Source organism: Hesperophylax consimilis, chromosome 5, assembly GCF_061612785.1.
Source record: "Hesperophylax consimilis isolate HC1 chromosome 5, BYU_Hcon_1.0, whole genome shotgun sequence".
NCBI lineage: Eukaryota > Metazoa > Arthropoda > Insecta > Trichoptera > Limnephilidae > Hesperophylax > Hesperophylax consimilis.
In genome coordinates, this window is record NC_142840.1 from 33,104,916 (window position 1) to 33,127,306 (window position 22,391).

At 34.1% G+C, this 22,391-nt stretch overlaps 1 protein-coding gene across 2 annotated transcripts in view; it reads left to right on the top strand.

The window, feature by feature from the left end:
• The window catches only part of LOC149423813 (uncharacterized), a 319,628-nt gene extending 300,634 nt beyond the window's left edge, over positions 1 to 18,994 (top strand). The window contains exons 4-6 of one of the 2 annotated variants that reach the window (XM_089632133.1): positions 6,299 to 6,471; positions 10,823 to 10,873; positions 18,880 to 18,993. In XM_089632133.1, coding sequence (XP_089488259.1) covers positions 6,299 to 6,471; positions 10,823 to 10,873; positions 18,880 to 18,953 — 298 coding nt within the window. In that variant the 3' untranslated portion in view covers positions 18,954 to 18,993. Of the gene's footprint in view, positions 1 to 6,298; positions 6,472 to 10,822; positions 10,874 to 18,879 lie in introns of both variants that reach the window. The other variant, XM_089632134.1, reaches the window with a different exon arrangement.
• The last annotated feature ends 3,397 nt before the right edge of the window (positions 18,995 to 22,391 follow it).

Here is a 22,391-nt window from a genome sequence, read left to right on the forward strand (position 1 = left end):
GTAAAATGGCACGTTTGCTTCCGTTAGTTATTATAAAGTAAATGTTGAGGGAAAATATTATTTCACCGGTGCTTTTGATCTGTTTCCTTTTGTTTATGACATCAAAGGGAATAGTCATGATATTTTCATCGAAATATGAAACGGAAATACCTATAAAATTTTATTGGAAAACAGGAATCAAATGAATTACTTGTTTCCATAATATGGTTGTGTTTTGAAATGCGCCCGGTGTTTTTGTACATCTATAGGCTCTTTTTGAATGTATTTTATTAAGCATGGCAATAATATAAATATACAACGAAATTCGTTTTCAAATTTTAACTTTAATCCCTCTGGTTGGCATATTTTGTCACAAGGTCCGTGTATTTTCGCTTTGCAATAAAATCAATATAATATATAGTTTTTCAATGTTACAATTATGAATGCAAACATAAAAAAGTTTAAAAAATGCCTCACTTTACGTTTTTTCGTCTAAACACAGAACTAAAATTACTGATAACAAAAAACAGACATTTTATTAAAAAATGTCTTAAAAATTTAAAAATCACATGTAAAAATAATAACTAAAAAAATCAAGAAGTTTCATTGTATTTTTCTCAAATTGCGGTCGGAATCTTTGGTTTCATAGAGTTGTAAATTTAAATCTTTCGTTATAAAATTTATTGATTTGAATATAAAGCGTAGTGGTTTTTTTTCTAACACAATTTAGGTTTAGATCATATTTCTATCCATGAAAAGGAAGGTAGACACAATGATTTATATAAGACCATATGAACTATTTCCAAAAGCAGACAATTTAGCCTTAGCCTCTTTGACAATCTAGATAACTATTTTCAAACATTTGTGAGTGTAATTTTCAGCTGTCGTAGGTGAACGTAAAATAACAAATAATAAATTAAATGTAAAAAATAAAAAAAATCTATTTAATAGAGTAGTAGATACTCAAACTATCACTACGCCATTGTGAAAGGGAAAAATAATTCAGAATCGGAAAATTGCTTGAAATGATTTAGGCCATGTTTGGTGACCAGTCTTGGTAGTCAGGAACTTCCCAATCTTCATTTTCTTCATCTCCTTCCCTTCTCCTTTCAGCCTCTTAACCTACACCAATTGATGCCATAATAACACTGGTTCTAGACGGTTGGAAATAGTAGACGCCTGTAGGGTAATCACATTAAAAACTTTTATATTATGTATTAAACTATGGTAGTAGTTTTGTACGATTGAAAGGAAAATATATAGTATGTGGCCCGACGATGAGTTACAACTGCTATTCAGATCTAGTCACTATGCATAGCTAAAATCAATTCTAGTATTTTATTTTTTATATATTCAATAATATTGTTATTGGGTTTATAAAAACAGTTTATTTTTAAACAAGTTCTGCTGTGTAATTATTATTACGCGTGACAGCTGTTTCGCCTTCTGAAGGCATTATCAAACTGTGGGTAGCCCACTTACAGACGATGCATTTATATTATTTCTAGATTGGTATTTTAATTTCAATTACTGATTTTTTAATTGATTTCTGAGTAAAATATTAGAAATTATTAATGGCTATTACCCCAGTAAAGTTTTCCCAATTACTGTAATGCTTAAATTTGACTGAAGGTCTTTATGTTAGTTATTCCCAAACGATGACTCATAGGGTTATTTTAATAGCATAATTGAGTACTTTATAACGCACTCATATTTGCACTAGGTTTGAAGATATCTAGTAGGGGTGAACGAATTATATTCGTTTGTTCATTAATTAGAATAGCATTCGGATTATTAGAGTTTTTGTTGATTTCTAACTGCTCTAAAAGATTCAGTTTACGGCCTTTATTTTGTACGTGTAACGGAGTTGGTTTATTATTATCACTAAGTGAGTGATTTTTATCTAGGAGATGTTTGGCAAATTGTGATTGTATTTTATTATTATTTTTAAAAGATCTTATATGTTCTTTGAACCTAGTATTAAGACCGGCCAGTTTGTCCAACATAAACAATAATAATAATTACACAGCAGAACTTGTTTAAAAATAAACTGTTTTTATAAACCCAATAACAATATTATTGAATATATAAAAAATTAAAATTAAAATGGAGTTCTACAAATTAAACTTAATTACAATAAATCAATTCTAATAACTTAACGCTTGAAAACTTAGTTGTAAAAACGTAATCTGCGGTAATACAAGTTAAAGTAACTTGTATTTTTCTCGAGTTTTCATTTAATGCATAGTACTAATTATTGTAAATTTTTTAGTATTGGTTTTTTTTCAATTCAAATAAAGTAGTTTATTCTCAGTCTTCTCAATGGGGATTCCTGTTGCGCGGCGGACTGTAGGTTATTAACATTGTTTCTAAATTGTTATTTACTTTCAAAGTAAATAGTAAAATATCAGCATACGTGTAATTTAGCCTATATAAAAACCCTTCTTTCCATTTTGGTTCTCCTTCTGTCAGCATTATTTTAAGCGGATTTATGTCGAATTCGTTTGGTAAAATATTGGAAAGGTTCTATGAAGGGCTAAGGTTTAGTGCCTTTTCCATTTCCGTATCGACCCAGAAGTAACATGCAGTTGTCACTCATAACTTATAACTAAAGGGTTCTACGCATGCAAAGGTTTTACCACAGACCTTTCTCAGCTACAAGCAGCTTTATTATTAATTGGTTTTGATACCTGGCTGCGCCTGGAATTTGCCTGAAACCGATATCGAATAATGTATATTTGATATCGTTTTTCTGAAACATGTTGACAACACAGCATACATAAGAGAAAAATAAATCCAATAACTAACTTTCACTTTTTCAAATTTTTACTCAAAATTTAATTCAAGGTATTTTTTGCAATTTAAAATTGAAAATATGGAATGACGTCTTGAAAATGGGGTTCATGAAAATTGCTCCAACGGACACATTGCTCAATGAAAATAGATGTTTTTTTCTAGAAATCTAAAAATATCGAAAGAGCTGTACAATTCTCCTGTCTCAATGACTCATCGACCGTTTGAAATTAATGTTACTGCTTTTTAAGCTAAACATTTTGATAGTTTGATTGTATGACATAAACAGGTATCATAGCAGGTGCACTATCAAATTTAATTTGAGTAGCGCATAGCTTTGAATTGAAACGAACTCGTACATCCAATTACCTCTAATTACAGCAGTAATGATATTGAGAGTTGAGTTTGCTTCAGTCACGAATAAAGTGAAGGAGCCACGCCATCCTACCGAGGCAGAAGTGGCCATTAAGAATTTTCCCTCCCAAATAATTAGAACAAATACTAATTTGTTGTTTAAAGGAGAACTTGTAAAATGACTAAACGAATTCTCGCAAGTTTGTGACGCAAGCATTAAAGTTTTAAATAAGTAACTATGTTATTAGGTAAACAGGAGTTACTACCCGGTTCGGACTAATAATGACGTCAGAGTTCAAAGATGAAGCGTTTTGACTGCTAAAAAAAGTGTACTTTTCCGATAGATTTTTTTTCTCAGAAATGTATATTTTCTAACTGAAAATAGTTTTGTTCACTTGGTAATTCTGATAAAAACATCTCTAATTTAAAGTTTCCAACACTTCTGAAAGAGTAAAATTTGACGTAGATTTTCTACATTGGTGATGAGATCACAATCAGTAAGTAGTTATTCCAGACAGAAAAACTAATTTCACTTATCTATAGCTCACCGTTTGAGAGTTTGTCCTAAATAAAAAGATATATCACAAAGGTTTTCTGCTTAATTTTTCAATTTTTTCAAGGTTTTCAGTGTGTACATTAATAAAACGGTGAACAAAGATTAAAACTTTAATATTTGCTTACAAAATTACTCCAACGGATTGCATGTACAAACTTCATAAGGCTTGATTGAAAGTGCAACAGTTAAACTTCTGTAGCATTACACCCTGTTTTTATAAGCAATAAAATTCCTTCCAAGGCTGTAATGACTGATTCGTGTTATTAAAATACGATTGAATTTAGTTTTAATGTGCAACTAGGGCAAGGTTAATTGATTTAAGAATGATGAAAAAAATTTGTTATTTTACAAAGATCTTTACGGATATGCCTACAACAAATTTAACCGTTAGACAGATTATTAGTGCGATTCTGACACCAGTTCTGACACCATTGAATCACATTGTATGATGCTCTAACAATGGCTTATACCAGCTCGTTCTTAGGCCAAGAAATTGCTTTATAATGACAAATGTGATATCTGATTTCATACCTCATAATATTGCGTATTTTCTATAATACGTAACTGACTTAAATCGATTTAGTTAAGTATTGATAGTTTATTGTTTGTTTATAAATAGTATGCTAGACATGACAGTAAGTGAGAAATTGTTTTATGTATATATGTACTGATATTACTGACTACATTAATTATTCAATTTTTAATAATACTTTAATGAGTAAAACTTCAAATTGTAATATTTGATTATTGAATACAATAAAAACGATTCCTAAACGAAAATTTGAAAGAGGAAAATCTGAAAAAGATACAGTCACATCTAAGACTTGAACCCAGGACCCTTGCCTTGCCGGGGCACCGCTCTACTAACTGAGTTAATGGGACCCTATCTCTTACAGTCATATTTAACTGTATCATACTTCGAATAAGAACCACCGACATTGTCTTCATTTGTCTCACCGCACTTTTTTATTGTCTGCTATCTTTATGTATGACTGCAAGATTCAACTCGAACTAAATGCAATCTAGACAGTGTCTTTTTTTTTATGTGACACCTCACAAGAGTGTCCCTGCCTGTGCAGTGCACAGACAGGGGAACTATGTCACCACCCGGTTGGGCGGCGTTGTGAGGCGGAGTAAGGTAGGGGCTGTAGGAAGGGATTTGTTAATGCGGGCCTTGAAGAGGCTCGGATTATAGGAGGGAGGAAAAACAGATGCCGGTAGCTCGTTCCACATACGAGCCGACTTACACAAAAACGAGTCGTAAAAACGGCCAGTTCTCATGAAGCCAACGTCAACCGTGAACGGGTGTTCAGTTCGTGTCCGTCGAGTTTCGCGCACGTGCACCGGTGCATCAGGAATCAATGCTGCTAGCTCCTTGGAGCAGGCTCCATTGAAATACCTGTAGAACAGACACAGCATGCCTACATTGCGTCTATGCATCAGAGAAGGCAATCGGTCTGTTAACAACGGATTGTCAATCAGACGGATCGCTCTCCTTTGCACAGACTCAAGCAGGTTTATCAAGTATTTTGGGGCACCAGCCCAAAGGTGGCTCCCAAATTCAATAGTTGGGCGGACTTGAGACTTGTACAGGGTCAGCAGCTGGTCACTGTTGAAGAATCTCCTAGCCCTGTACAAGACGCCCAACTTTTTGGAGGCCTGATTTACTCGGGCTTCTATGGATCCCCGATACTTGAGCTGGTCTGATATAGTAACTCCAAGCATTTCAATGGAGTCTTTATTGGGGAGAGTGCTCCCATCAAATTGCACCAGACAGTCATTGATCTCCCTCTTTGCCGAAATCAGACACGCTTGGGTTTTTGAGACGTTGAAACTGACCAAGTTGGCCTTACCCCAGGCACGAACCATCTCTAGGTGGTGGTCAATTTTTCGCTTCAAAACTTCCCGAGCTGTTCGAACATCATAGAACGTCTTGGACAAATATATCATATTTTTATTTAAATGTGCGACATCTATTGACTTTTTCTGCAAGTCTAGAAATTTCTCAATTTTTTGTTAAGGAATCGCTAATATCGTCTTCAATAATTAAACATATATTATTCTTGTAAAGTTGAAACCCGCAGTTTCGTTTTTTATTTTATTTTTATGTTTATACCCCACAAGAATCACAACTGCTCCCAACCATCTGGAGCCAGTGAGACTATGACATCCCTAACTGGGGTATGTTGTGAGGCTGGAGTTAATGGAGAGGGGAAGGAGGTGGGCTAGCGTGTGGTGGGGGAGTATCTGACAAATGAGATCTTCTTATCAAACACGGCTAAAGATCTGAAACAACATTTCAATTATAACTGTAATTTTTCACCAGGGCGATACTGAACGTATCTTCCACTTTGTAATGTGCTGCAAATACACAATAATATTATTTTTAATTGATAAATTGTGAAATAACACAAATTAATCAAATAAATTTAATTTCGCACGCCGGGGTTTGAACACGCAATCTCCTGAATAGCTGCAAAGTACAGTAAAGATACATATCATATTATTACCTGATGCATGCCTTATCTTGCCTCACTTGCCTACCAAACATTGCTCCAAAATATATTACTGTTTTTGCTGTTATATATTTTACCAAATGTTGTTTTTTGTCCACAGTGGTCGTCTAGATGGTATTTCAACCTCCATCACCCCATCGGGGGGAAGGTTCGACGCAGTGTCCTGGGTGCTCCTCCGAGACGATATTCTCCCCTCCCCCACGGAGTTTGTCTGCGAACTGAGGATACCGCAGGCCAACTACGTTGTAAAGAAAGAGGCTATTTACTACCCCGGTAAATAACTTAAACTATATAAAGACATAAATTCCTTTGTTTTAAACTACTTTATTTTAACATTCCGCCTGCTTTACCAAATTCTGAAGTCCCACCCTTCGTCAAAAGAAATTTACTTTATTTTTAATTTTTTTCTAGAGCAATCCTAAATTATAAAACTCTTTTTAGTACGGGAGATTGTTTTTAGGTATAAGAAACTGTACGTAGGTATTTTGATATAAAAAAAATATAAGTTTAACTTCAATACAGTAAACAACTTTAAAAAAATTATTTTTAAATTATTTATTGGGCTTGCTGTTTTTAATACATACATGGAAGAGAGTTACATAGTGTGTAACAGAACACCTTAAAATGAATATAATAAGGTTGGGCAGTTCTGAAACCGGTAAAACATTGTGTTAACCCTTTCAGCCCCAGTGTTAATTCAAATTAACATGAACTTTGTGAATTTTTTTACCGTAACTGTAGCGATTTAGAAAGCCATGTTTTCGTTTTCTTATAGTTTGTAGTCTTTTCTGTGGCGTCTATTTTTTCCGCTCGGTTGAAATACTTATTCCCGCCACAACAACGATAAATATTTTGACATCTGCTGATTATGAGTTTCATCGAATTTTTGCCGTCATTGATTACTTAATTTAAGGTGAGATATCAATATTTTATACTCGAATTACAAATACTTTAACGCATTCAGATGTGTTCTATAATAATAACATCAATTCAATTCACTGATCACAGTTATTTCCCAGAATATTGAAAATGAATTTCAATGTTCATTCAAATTAACACTGGTAGTGACGGACATGTTTTCGACTAGCGAATTTTTAAAGATTTGTTATCCTAGATTGTTTCTTTATTTATGAATAAATTTTAATGTTATTTGTTTGTACCTTAGAGATTATCATTACATTGTCAATGTGCATTTTTGACATGAAAGAGTTATTTGTATTACTTTTGTGTTATGTTTATTTTACGTTTCTATTTAAAAAATACCCTCTGACGCCCAATGTTAATCCAAATTAACATAGAAAAATTTCAAAAAAAAAAAAAAATTAAATGCCCAAAATTTTCAAATAATTTTCTGAGGTTGTATCAAGCATTACATATTTTATATGTGTGGAAACAATAATGCGAGTGTGAAAGGGTTAAAATAAAGTGCTTTAAAATAAATTTCTGCGTTTAGAACATGCGAAATTTAAAACAGTGTTCGGATATAAATGGGAGTACATGTTGAAATTTGAAACAGTGTTCGGATATAAATGGGAGTACATGTTGAAATTTGAAACAGTGTTCGGATATAAATGGGAGTACATGTTGAAATTTGAAATAGTGTTCGGATATAAATGGAAGTACATGTTGAAATTTGAAACAGTGTTCAGATATAAATGGAAGTACATGTTGAAATTTGAAATAGTGTTCGGATATAAATGGAAGTACATGTTGAAATTTGAAATAGTGTTCGGATATAAATGGAAGTACATGTTGAAATTTGAAACAGTGTTCAGATATAAATGGAGCCAACTGGAACGCCATTCCAAATCTAGAATATCTTTGCTTTTTCCGCTCCTGTTTTCATTAATCAATTTTTTCTGGAAGTTTTTTTTTTTGTAAAAAATGTTAATACTATAACTGCTTCATAAAATCGGCCTGCGGTATATTTATTGCTGTCTTATGCCATTAAGAAGAAAATAAATCACGTTTTATGAAGGGAGACCGAACGAGCATAAGTATTTTAAATATCGTAGGTTGGTAGGTTATTTCTGCTTTTACCTACTTTACTTAACTTACAGACCTAATATAAACATCGATTGAAAACTGAGCGTTTCGGTTAGTTAAATAGTTGAATTGCAGATACGAAATGAATTATTTTTACCAGGCCAAACGTTATGTACCAGTGAACGTGTGATTTATCTGGCGAACAAACAGATCATTTCTTCATAAAACCATGATTTAAAAAGCATTTCACTCTCAAGAACGTATTCCATTAGAGAAATAATTTAAACTCATATGTGAAAGCATCACATTTTTTTGTTTTCATCATTAGAGATTTAATTCATGTTACGAGCAAGTAGCACTACTTGAATTGTTTCTACTCAAATTGTCGTAATTAAAAGATTGTGCGTACAAAATTTCTGAAAATCGAAATGACTTCAACGTTCCTCCTCCCGTTCTTCTTCCCCTCCTGACTACCTCCAGTTTCACAATACTCCCCAATTCTGGATGCAATTGGCTCTCGACAGTTGTACAGTATTTATTTGCAAAAAAATGGTAGGATATAAGTTTTTAATATCTTGACACAAGTCGCAGAAAACACCGACCCATGCTAACTCCTTGAAAGCACCTGAAATATGCCTACCTGCGGCTACTGATGAAATATACGGTATAAAATGCAGGACATTTTTCGCCGGCAAAGGAAGCAACCAGCTAACATCCGTTGAAGCGAAGTAAAAATGATTTGGACGGTCTACAATGAGAAACCTATCACGAACGTCCGGCCCGTCGTCTGCCGGTCGGAGAGACTCGACAAGCGTCATCAAAAAGGCAGATTTTGGTTAAAGTCAAGTAAGTTGTGGCCTACGCCTTCCCCGAGGCAGTCGTGGCTTTAGCCTAACCGCAACCCACTCGAGTGCCGTTCAATACCAATTGCCTCCTGCCTTCTGACACCTGTGCCCAATCAACACGCTGGTCAATTGTGGCGTTTGCCTTCCGCAAGCAAGTGCTTGCCTCCCTAGCTCGAAAGGCTTAGGCAAATTTTTTAAAGTGCCGTTTGGCGTATGAATCACTACCAGACAGCAGTTGAGCGTCTGTAAACTCCTATTGACAAGTGTATGTCCGCATAACAACAAAGTTTCCCCTTACTTGAAGATCCCGTCTGATCAACTCCGACAACAAATTAACTAAAGTGTAATTAAATGAATTGAACAATATCTACTATTTAAGAATGTTAAATAATAATTGGAAGTTGTGTGAATAATAACGCAAAAATTAAAGAATTTAACTACCTGTTTTCTTGTGAACCCCTAAAGATCCCATCATGTCAACCTTATGTACACATAATAACGTTGTCTACATACTAGGTTACCGGAAATGGCGTATTAAACACATTGTTTCTCACGCCATCTATCGCTCTCGGGTCGAAGATTTGTTTCTGAATTAAAGGACGGGGAATTGACTTATCACTCATCACCAGTATTAAAGTGTACCCACACTGTATAGAATCGATACACAAACTATCAATATCCGAAAAATAACTTTCGTAAAATTGAGTGCAGAATATTATAAGAATTCTACTCAATTTAATGCATCTCTTAAAAAAGTTAATCTTCTTTCCATAGATATCATATCCATGAGCCCGGTAGGCACAGCCTCTTGAATTTAATACCCCAATATCAAATATCTTTACAGAAAATCTAATTATATCCAAATCACGAAATAAAAAAAGAATAACCCGATATTTGAAACAAAGGAGAGATTGCGATCTCGGGATTATGGGAATCTGGAAGTAAGCGTTGAAAATCGCTGATTCTTGGCAGGAATTTTGATTTACGACGGTAAATGGAACTTGGGAATTCAATAAAAGTCCGTTTTATATTCGTCGATAATTTCCTTGTTATCTTGATGCGCGATGCTTTAGTCCCAATTTTGATGTCTTCAATAAAAATCAAAGTAGATGGGATCTGCCTTCTTTGAACAAGTTTCACAACATGACTTCAAAGGCGACGCCGCTGTTTAATCGAAATCAAATATTTGGAGAGTTTCGCGATGTGGAAAAACTTTGTATTTTCTCAGGCTAAGATCTAAAGCTGGCAAATTAATCATTTACATTAAACAGGCGGAAAACTTAAAAAAATACCGCAATAAGATCATTAAATCTCGTGAAAGGCAACGAAGTAGCTGGATCAAGTTTTATTAAAGATGGCAGTTTTTTTTCACATTAATGTATTTTTATAAATTTCCAATATTATTTACAAAACATAACTATAATGTTTACACTTTTGATTTAAAAGAACAGCGAAATTTTTAAATTTATTTTGTTTTTTTAAATATTTTCTAATGTTTGTACGAAATCTAATCGTCATTGCTAAAACAAATTAATAAAAAAATTATCGTTTTTATTAAAAAAATTCCGTCTGTGATATTCTATATTAAAAATTTCTTTAGTATATTTTTACAAGAAAGTGTTTTTCCTCATAATCATTTGTAATGATTCCATTTTGGCCATAAAATTTCCTTTCTAATATCGCTCTGGTACTCCGTTCTTATACTTTAATCAAAATTATCTGTAATTTGCCAAATGCTTCTTCATGTTTATTTCGTTATTTATTTATTAAATTTCTTTATTATTTTTGTAAAGGGCGCAGAAGCAAGATGCAAGAGATGTCAGCGGCAGGCTCTTGGTTCCACGGTAAGCAACGAAACTCCATCCCAAATAAATGTATCATTTTATTACAATTTTCTATTTTACTCATTAATTCCATGTATTTATGACGTTGTTTTCATAATGTGGTGAAGGTTTTTGATCCAGTAAAAATTATATTTGTATTAATATACTAACTCGTAAAATATGAATATTATGTTTTTTGTGATATTTTCCTCTTCAGGATTTGTAAGGATAACAGTAAATGTTAATTACTTATTTGAATACGTTTAAAGACAGACGAATGCTTTTAGGAAATCAACTAAATTTGTTTTACACCCCTAGTGCTTGCAATTTTAAAGTGTATTAATCTGGTTATGCCTTTAATTTCTGTATTCAAACTATTGTCAAAAAGTGCGTGCATAATGTGTATTGAGTAGTCCCATTTACCTTGTATGTTTTTAAAAATAATTTCTCCCAAGTAACAAAAGTATGGTTAATTTCAAAATACGTGGTGTTTTTATAAGGGATTAAAAATGAAAAGTTTTTGTAAAGCTAAGAAATTAAACGTATTTTGAGGAAACATTTTTTAAACAAATCGTCACAAAAAAAACTTAGTATTGCACTATTAACTTTAAGATGGAATCTACTTTTTTAACGAACGACTAAAAAATAACAATGAATTTCTTAAATCTTATTTGATAACATCGTCGTAAATTGGTCGATGGCCAATAAGCATAATGTGGATACCTAGATTTAATGTAAGTTTACACTGTGAAAATATTAAAAACACAAAGCACGAATCTTGAATTTACTGGTGGATAAAAAATACCAGCACAGTATTTATTAGTTCCTAACCAACACCTACAATCAAGTAGTTAGTTACAGTATGTTAGATAAAACACCATGCAAGTAATCTCACACCCAAAGCCTTTTTACATTATTAAAAATCCTTCTCTATACTTTACCAACAAGCACATTTATATTGAAATCATGAAAATTTTAACTTATTATTATATAGATTTTGGAACTTTTGTAACAGCAATAATAAATACAGTATTACAGTAACTATTCATCTACGCTAATATGTTAAAATTATGAAGTCATATCGTATTAACCTTCGCGTTGCGAACGGGGGTAGTCAAAATATATCCAAAATAACTATCCTCCGTGTATAATAACACAAACCTTATTGTTTTAGAATTTTTTATACTTCTACAATACACGTAAAGACGGTGACCCGAAATTTGATCCCCCGTACAGTAGATCCCCCTGACAGTTGATACCCCAGACCGTTGATCCCTCTGCCAGTTGATAAAAAATAGCATCCTATCCCCGAAAGAGTACGCAGTGACAGTTACAAAATATGACATACTTATATGTGCAGGCTGTTTAAAGAAGAACGCCTTATCTACTTACATATAATATAACTAAGTATCGCTAAAGGGGTGTGCACTGTGCATAGAGGATATACTACCATAGGTATAACAAATTTCGATATACTTTTATCTGCAGGTGTCTTGAGAGGAAATCCACTACACAATTGTTTCCGTGAACAATAACACCCTGACCCCAAAGGTATTTTCAGTGAGAAAACAACTACAGACTCAAATATATACACAGTCTATTTAGAGAAATAAGCTATATCTACTTACATGTAATATAACTAAGTGTCTCCTTAGGGGTATGCAGGGTAGACATAGCGTATTTCCCTAAACAGACTGTGTATATATAAGTACTTTTTATTTAGATAACTCGCTGCACACACCTTCGAGAACACGGCATTATTATCATTTAAAATATTTATGGATTTCCACTCTAGACGCCTGCAGATATAAGTTTGTCAACTTTTGTTATACGTACGGCTGTATTTTCTCTCTGTATACCCCTTCAGGGAAACTAATTTATATTATATGTGAGTAGATATATCTTACTTTCCTAAACAGACTGCACATATAAGTCTGTCGTATTTTGTTTTTTGACAGGGCAATATTATTTGTAAACATATTTGTAGGATGGATTTCCACTCAACTCGCTTTCAGATATTAGTATATCGACATTTGTTATACTAACTAACTAACTAACCATCACGCCGTTTCCCCGCAGGGGTAGGCAGAGAGGACAGACCGCCAAACAACTCGGTCTTGGCACACACTCCTTGCCTCATTCACATTCATACATCGTCTCATACATACTCCTCTATTGTTCTGACTCTTGACATGGCCCGACTCAAGTATCTGATTCACTTGGTCGTGCCATGTATTCCTCGGGCGTCCCCGACTTCTGCTACCATTCACATTTGCATCGTATATTCTCCTTACACTCCTTTCTTCGCTCATTCGCTCTACATGCCCAAACCATCTAAGCGTCCCTTTCTTGATCTTACTCATTACGCTTACATCAGCCTTGCACTCTTTGCGGATATTTATTATACCTACGACAGTATTTCCTCTCTGCATACTCCTTTGGTGACATTTAGTTATATAAAATGTAAGTAGATATAGGGTATTTTTCTAAACACACTGCATATATAGTTATCTAGTATTTTCTTATTTCACTCCATACTCTTTCGGGGACTCGGCATTATAGTTTCTAAAAATATTTTTATAACTGATTTATACTCAAGATGTCTGGAGATATAAGAATATCCACTTTTTTATATGGTCGTATATCCTCTCTGCATACTAACTTTACCAATGAGGAGTTACCTGCAGAAGAAATTATTCTTTAGGAGATCAACTGTCCTAGGGAACAACTGGCAGAAGGATCATCTGTCTGGGGGATCAACGGTCCGAGGAGTCAACTGTCGGCGGGTCAACTATCGGCGGGCCAACTATCGGCGGGCCAACGAGGATCAACTGTCACGTTTTCGAAAATACATCTACCATTTAAAAAAATATTGAATACTAAATTAAAACAGTAATATATATTTTTTAAATAAGTATGTAACCTTCTTTGCCACAAATAATATAACTTGATCTCTGGAATCATACCCACAATTGAAACCACAAACCCAGCAGTACAATATGACGAGCAAACGAGGACATGTTTGTCGATTTTTCAATTACATCAACCAGATAATGATAATTTCCCCATAAAAATATTTCGTGCGTACGCCATAAGAATATTTTGAAATAAACTTTATTTTAAATTACATCAAAAACTGTGTGGGGTAATTGAGTCACCCCTCATGGTATAACAAGTGTTGTTTTGCATCTTGGCATGCAGAGGGTTAACGATGGTTTGCAAGCCCAGAAAAGCTTTAAAGTACTATTCAGAAACATAACAAAAAAGTGAACTCTACACAAAAATTGATTATTTCTATCGAGAAGCATTCATAATACTATTTTTCTTCCGTCCACAAATACAGCTAAAGTATGCGGCTTATTCCCCAATGCGAACCTTTTGTTAGGCGCCTCGTCCTTAAATCGCCGACTAAGCAACGGCTCCTTTTTTCCTCCAGTACTAATACAAATCCGTGATGCGATCACATAATGAGAGGAGTGAAAATTATTTCACGTCAAAAGAAAAAGCCCCACTCTAGGAACTTCAAAAAGCGGAAGGGTGAATTGAATGTAGACGAGTTCGCTGGGTGGGTGGGGGTGTTTCCCACCCTCCAGCCCTCCCGCCATCCTGACGCAGGCTGAGGGCGGCGCGTTTGTCTCACTGAAAGAGGGGTTCATTAGACCGCCCAAACGACAAAGATCCACAATCCCTCTTCAGGTCACAAGTCCTGAAAGTCTTCAGGAGGCCTCTCCAACAGGCAATTAGGTAAGAGGTAATCACGTTCGGGTACCTTTACCGCCACGCACAATCAGCCATCTGAGCCAATTGTTGAAGTGTTCCATCTCTAGTCTCCATGGTTACTACATGCTGTATTCAAAATCAAAATCAAAATTCAATTTTCGAGTTTTCTTCATGACTTTAGGGTAGTTTTTCAAGTATGTTTTCCTGTTGCCCGAAACTAAAAAGGATGAATTAAAATCGGACAGTATTAAGCCTTGTTCTGATGAAAATCTTTAAAGGCCCATTGTTCAATCTGTTTTATGAATATATTAAAGGTAGTTTTATGTCAACTCGTATATAGGTGCTTCAAAATACTTAGATTTCGCATAATGGTTTTTACCGTAAAAACATTGTTGTTTTATTTTTGTAATGTTACTCAAGGCCAATGCTGGTCAATCTATCTATTTAAATAAAAAATGGCATATTTCGTATGTGTATAAAAAATAGACTCGAAAACTATTGGACCAATTTCGGTGTGCAAGTTCAAGGAGTATTTGTAGAGTGGTTTGAATAATAGAAGAAGTCTGGGACGCCCGAGAAAGATTAAAACATTATCTCTGCAGTGGAATAACATACTGATTAAGTCCCCGAAGTACCAAATAAAAGTCGATATATTGTATTGTGTAGGTTTCGTGAAACTTGAAAAGTCGAAGACGCCCGAGAAAGACTTAAAACATTATCTCTGCAGTGGAATGACATACGGACTAAGTCCCCAAAGTACCAATCAAAAGTCTATATATTGTATTGTGTAGGTTTCGTGAAACTTGTAAAGTCGAAGACGCCCGAGAAAGACTTAAAACATTATCTCTGCAGTGGAATGACATACGGACTAAGTCCCCGAAGTACCAATCAAAAGTCTATATATTGTATTGTGTAGGTTTCGTGAAACTTGTAAAGTCGAAGACGCCCGAGAAAGACATGAATTAAACAATCATTTGTGGTAAAATGAGGCGTACTTGATCAACGGAGAAAGAGGTGTAAGAAGAATGAATGATGTAGAAGTGAATGATAGATGAAGTTGGGGACGCCCGAGGCACGATGGCACGATCAAGTGAAACAAATTCTTAAGTATGATAAAAACAAATTATTCATAATAATTATTTTCAGCTTTAAAATTCACAGTTTTCAGATACACTAGAATTCACAAATTCATAACATTACTCCAAACCATTCATAACCCCGAGCAACGCAGAGTCTACGAAGATGATGGTAGATTGTATTGTCAGGTAGAGCGAATGGATGGAAGGAAAATGTTTCTGCACAATGATAACGCGTTGAAAAAAAAATTTATGTACAATATGTTCCAAAGTTAAGTCATCGCCAAGTGGTTTGTTAAATAATTTTATTAATTTCACGATTTTTTATAATTTTTTAACAACAATAATAGGTACAAAACAAACGAGGAAAGTCCCAATGAACTACTTTCGAGTAGTTTTTCAATGTTTTTCAAGCTCATCTTATCTTCTTCCCCTGATACCATTCGAATCGGGGACCCATCGCCTTGAAATCCATAACGTACTTCAGCAGTCTTCGTCCATAGCAGATTTAGTCAGTATCTGAAGTTCCCTCCCTCTGCTTTGTCTGTGGCGGAATTAAAAAAAAACTTTAATCAATTTTGGTTACACATATAGTGAAGTTTCAGACCAAAAAACCGAAAAAAAAACCTACACTAGAAAGGTTACAAAGCGCGATGCAAAAATTAGTTAATGCTTGACAGCGGTTTGGCGCCCCTGTGTTCACCGCGGTTTATTTGCCGAGCCTTTGAGGGCTGTTTGGCTCACTCCACCCGCACCCCCGCGGCGGCAAGCCTTTGGCCCCGGGAGTGGCCCTTCAAGTCCGCAGCTCCCAGCCCCCGCTCCCGCCTATGGTCTGCAGTCCACAGTTCCTGCGGTGCCAGCTCTCAGCCCTTCGCCCTCTATTCGGGGCGCGCTGGGCCGGGTAGTGAGCCTCTCGCTGAACTCGTCAAATGCGTCGTGGGGAGGGAGAGGGTATGCTGTTTTTTTCGTATTTCAGAAATACATGCTCAGCTATTGGTTTTATAAAAAAAGGTGGTGGTGATATGCAGGTATTAAAATTTGCTTTATGCATTGTATTTTAGGTCATTTCGTTTCATTTTTAGGTTGTCAATTTAAAAAAAAAATCATTTTAAGCATTGTTTTTTACTTTAAAGTTTCTAAAATTTCGTAAAATTTTCGCACAATTACGACATGGGAAAATTCAAAACAATCTCTTTGTCAACCGAAACCCGTTCGTAGTTTTACATTATTACCCAGAATGTTTAACCCGTTCAGCTCTAAATTTCAACTGGCAGTGGTAGACAACATATGATGCTTGATAAACATTAGTAGTGTTACTTAAAAATAAAATTCTGTTTTTTTTTTTTTAATTTATGGCAAAATGTGGTCGGCATTGAAATCTAAAATAACATTTAAAAATATTAAAATGGCTACCGCCTTAAATAGTTGCTAAAATCCAATAAAAATGGTGCGCAAAGCCACTTATACAACACCCAACTAGTTATGAGGCAGTTGTATGACGGCCTTGGTATTCGAGAGGTAAGGCTGTAGACTCGCAAGCTGGAGGTCGCGGGATCAAATCCCAGCGTGCGCACGCAATTTATGTTTGGTTAATTTATTATTATTTCATAATTTACAGATAATAATATATTTGCCACACATTTCAGAGGGGAAGATGCTCTTAGTATCGCTCTGGTGTAAAGCGGCCGCTACACTACTCGCTTCGACGCTTCGACGCTTCGACGAAGTCCTCGACGAAGTTAGCCGAAGTTCGAAGTGCGTGCCCACACACTCGTGAAACTTCGCAAGTAACTCAGTCCAACTAGTCAGTGATTGGTTTATTTATGCCGTGACGCTTCGAGTCCTTTGACTCGGGCGCATTTACCGACAACAATCGGAAGTCGGGCGAAGCAAAGCGAAGTTGCCCGAAGCGAAGCGAAGTTCGTGCCCACACTATCGTATTCGGTCAACTTCGATCAACTTCGCGAGTAGTGTAGCTGGGCTATAAGAACACCTTTCAGAATTTAAATGTTGCTTGAATTGGCTTTGGAAGAGTTTGATGACCAGATATGAATATCCAGTTACTTCCCACCTTCCTTTACCCCATATCCTACCCCTCCTCACAACATACCCTGATTGGGGATGCCATCGTCTGACTGGCCCCAGACGGTTGGGAACAATTGAGACTCTTGTGTGGTTTGTCATAAAAACAATACATACAAAATACCAGCAATAGAACAGCGAAAACCGACAACTTTTATTGGCTCCAGATAGGAGGTAAAATCTTAAATCTATGATTTTTCAAATGTACACACGATCGGAAAAGATAAACGACCTTGAAAAGCATTAATACTATATCTACCTCAGTAATTATAGCAAAAAACCTTTATGAAATCGATAAAATATATTATTATAGTATACTTATTGTGAATGTTGATCCGTGGTAGTATCCCACTGTGACGTCTCGAAACTAGAGTTTGTTGCCTTTGTTATTTAGGAAAAGTGTGAAGTCACTTCACTTCGAATCAATAAGTGAAAAAAGTTATCAAATCATTGTGTTATTATGATCCGTGTTAACCCTTGTAATGTCTAACGCATGTAAAGATTTATTTATTTATTTATATATGTTAACATGGATCCATGTTAACCCTTTTTTCAAATCATAATAACACAATGATTTGAAAAAAGCTATCAAATTATTGTGTTATTATCATCCGTTTTAACCCTTGTAATGTCTAACGCATGTAAGGATCATAAGATGGTTAACATGCATCCATGTTAACCCCTTTTTCAAATCATAATAACACAATATTTGAAAAAAGTTATCAAATCATTGTGTTATTATGATCTGTTTTAACCCTTGTAATGTCTAACGCATGTAAGGATCATAAGATGGTTCACATGCATCTATGTTAACCCTTTTTTCAAATCATAATAACACAATATTTGAAAAAAGTTATCAAATAATTGTGTTATTAACATTTAACGCATGGATCTGTATGTTTATGTAATGTAATGTAAATCCTATCAATATTTGTACAGCGCCCTTAAAGTGATTTTTCACATAAACGTCGCAATATAAATAATCCTAGTATTATGAAGAAAATCCGTGATTAACTATTATTAACGATGATAATTAACTTAATAGCTCCAAAGTTTCAGTTAATCAGAAAAACAACCGACAACTACGATTATGTTATGAACAGTCTGAAAAAGCCAAAGGAATTAACGATGGAATGTATTTATTTACAGGAACTGACGCCGCTCCTCGAAACAACGTGCTATTTGTTCTGCTCGCTGTCCCCATTTTGCTGTCCTTCTCTTAAATCGCTGAAATTACATCTGTCGCTGGCATATTCATATGAAGGTAATTAATTCAGATATTTCATTATGTATCGATAATGTTAAAAGATTTTTTTTTGAAGAAGCAACGTTTTTGAGCTGTCTCGCCTTGCGAAGTCATTATAAATCTGCATAACTGTCAGTTTGACAAGGTTTGTAAAGTTTGGGGACCTCTGTCGGACAATACCAGAGAGTTTGAAAAGGCTTGTCAAAATGCGTACCAGTTAGTTTCTAAAACACGTCATTTTGAGAATGCTCGTAAGCTTGACAATTCATGTTAGTTTGACAATTTCTGTCAGCTTGAAAGTTTGAGTTAGATCTACAGCGGGCGTCGGAATACAACTGACACACTATATAAAAATAAATGTACCTAGCAGAGATAAAAAACAAACATAAACACATTTTTGAGTGATACTTATTAACATTATTTTACGTTATTTTCTCGGCACATATCAAACTAAAATAAATATGTTAGTAATCATAAAAAAAGTATTTGTTTTTTTTTCAGTATTTTAATTTTACTTTATTATTTGCTTTCAGATTCATCCCGGATAAATTGTTTCAAGTGAGGTTAATGTGATTTGCACATGCGTTGTACAAGTCCTAACAAACAGACATTCGTTTAGCCTAAGATTTGCACCAAAAAATAAAATTATTGTGAATTGACAATATTGTATATAGTTCGGAAACAAGTACATGAATTTATTTGTTTAATAATATATAACACAATTTATTTATTTTCCGTGTATTATAATATATAGAAAAATGAAAATTATATTATAAATTATAAAGTATCAAAATTTACTAATATAATATATTGTTTAGTGTTTACAAATTGGTTTATTGAATAGACTAGTCATAATAATACCCAAATGTTTTTAAGACAAGTTGTCTAAATGTAAAATATAATTTTGATATTGAACTAATGCATTAGTCAATAAGGGTTAACTTAGTGTCTAAAAGCTCAGAAAATCCTTTTCTGATGAACTTAACAGCTCTCCTGAACAGAGTGACTAAAACAAGATGCGAACTACTTTCATAACGCAAACAGTAACTACGTTAAAGTTTAAAGTTACGACAAGTTTCAATCAGAACAAAATCTGTTTGCTAAGTGCAGAGAACCAAAAATGTATATAAAATAGATTGTTACATGATATAAATCGATGTAATGTATCAAATGCGCGTTAAAGTATGATTGTATGTATGTTCGAACTTTGTACAGGGTAAGGATCATATTTTTAAAAATATAAAATATTTATGTTTCACTTAAAAAGTACTTAAGCCTACACTTCTTAATGCCAAAGCATCTATCATTGTTTGATGTGTACATATAACTTTATTGTAAATCAAATGTGAATTATATTTCCATTGGCATTGTATGTTTGTCAAAATCGTTAAGTCTTGTTTATATGAATGTGAACGCTTTTTGAGCTTAAGCGATGGATTCAGTGTGAATATAAAAATATTAACTACACCGTTAATAATCGTGCTTTCTAAATCTGAGTTTTCAAATACCTTTGCCCTAGCTTAAAACCAAAGAAGCAACATTCAAAGATTTTTAACCTATATCTCAACGAAAACATTGCAATGATTGAATTTAAAACACAATGATATAGTATGTATTTATTTATTGTGTATTCAGTCTACAATTATTTGAATGCTGTTCGTCGCAATGTACCTACCGTCATTATTATATTGTGAAAATATATATAAACAATCATTTGTTAATTTAAGTGTTAATTTAAAGAAAGAGGAGTTATTTCTGCAAAATTGTTGTAAATGTTTTCGATTGATATCATTAAGATAATATTGTATCTACCAAATGAATATCTGGTCATTTTTATTCACAATAATTGATGTAACATTTCATGGTTTAAATTTAAATAATAAAAAAAAAAACAAAGAAACTGTTGTTATTATTCTGTGTTGTTCATTTTTGTTGTTATATTCATTTTTGTTATATATTTAAGTAAACTAGTGCGAGGAGGGACTTTTTGAGCAAAGGATGAGTGAACCTGCGTTGTAAGAATGAGGAAACATAAAAGCCACTCCACGACTAAACTTCTTGAGCATAAGAACGAATCGTAAAAACAAACCTTTCTTATTTATCCAGTCTGAGTTGTAGGAATCAATGAGGATATATCTAATAATATATATTGATATATAATAATCGTATATGTATATTGATATATTATATATATTTACCTATAGTATATATTGATATAGGTTTTAATGGAATAGTGGTTATACAATGAGAATATTCCAAAGTAACTTCTATGTTCTGAAGATTACACTATGGCCGATAATATAGGGGAGTCCATCAAAAGTAAAGCCCTTTATAATATATAGGTAGGTACTATAAATTAAGGATCAAAATGGTTTTATTCGAATATTAGGTAATTAGTCACCTTGAAAATACCACTTTTAAAAAAATAATTCGCATTCCGTAAAATAACCTTTTTATAAGTACGATAAGCGAATCTGTCTGGATGTCCCTTTTATTTAGACAAATTGAAAACTCTAAAAATTATAAAACTTTACGATCAAAAATATTCGGAATTATATGTTGCTCCTCGGCTTACTACTAATATTTGTTAGATTTTTGGACAAACGTAAAAACTCTAGGCAATTGGACAGCAAATATTGATATATTCATAACGTGAAAAATTAATTGAACAATTTCGAAAAAAAGATTACGTTATATACTTAAATCAATGTTGAATTATTCACAACGATGCACAATAATTTAAGAGGTTTTTTAGAAAAAAAATAAAAATTAATAATTAATCAATTAAAGGTATTTATTACAATTTAAGGTATTTATCTTATCTCATAGTCAATCAAAGTAAAATAGGGAATAACAACAAAATAACCATCCCCTTTGTTTTTACAGACAACAAATACAGACTCGACAGAATTCAGAGCGAAACAAACCCCATATTTTCAGACAATCATATTATTCGTAAATGGTAGAAAAGCACACCAAAAATTAATAGCTAAGCTAGCCGGTTAGTTCTTATCGTCAAATAAATAAAAATAACTAGAAGAAATAACTAGAAGAAAATAACTGAAGAACTCACTTTAATCAAATCTATTGCAATAAATAACGGATATGTCCATACTTTAAATGATAGAATTTTATGGATTCGATAGTGAGACAATTAAAGATGGTGGTTGTGAGGTCACAGCGTTTATTTGAGTCAGTACAGTAGCGCAGTTGTGAGATGACTCCGGACCGATGACGATGATAAAAGGTGTAAGCGGCAATGACGGCAGAGGAGTGGTCGATGCGGTCAGTGGGTCGACATCGCGTTGATGGACACTGAACTTGAGGATGTGGATATGTTCAGCACTGGGGAGGACGTGGTGTCTTCTGGGTACTCCAGTGTGAAACCGGATAGCCGAATATGTGATGGACCTGG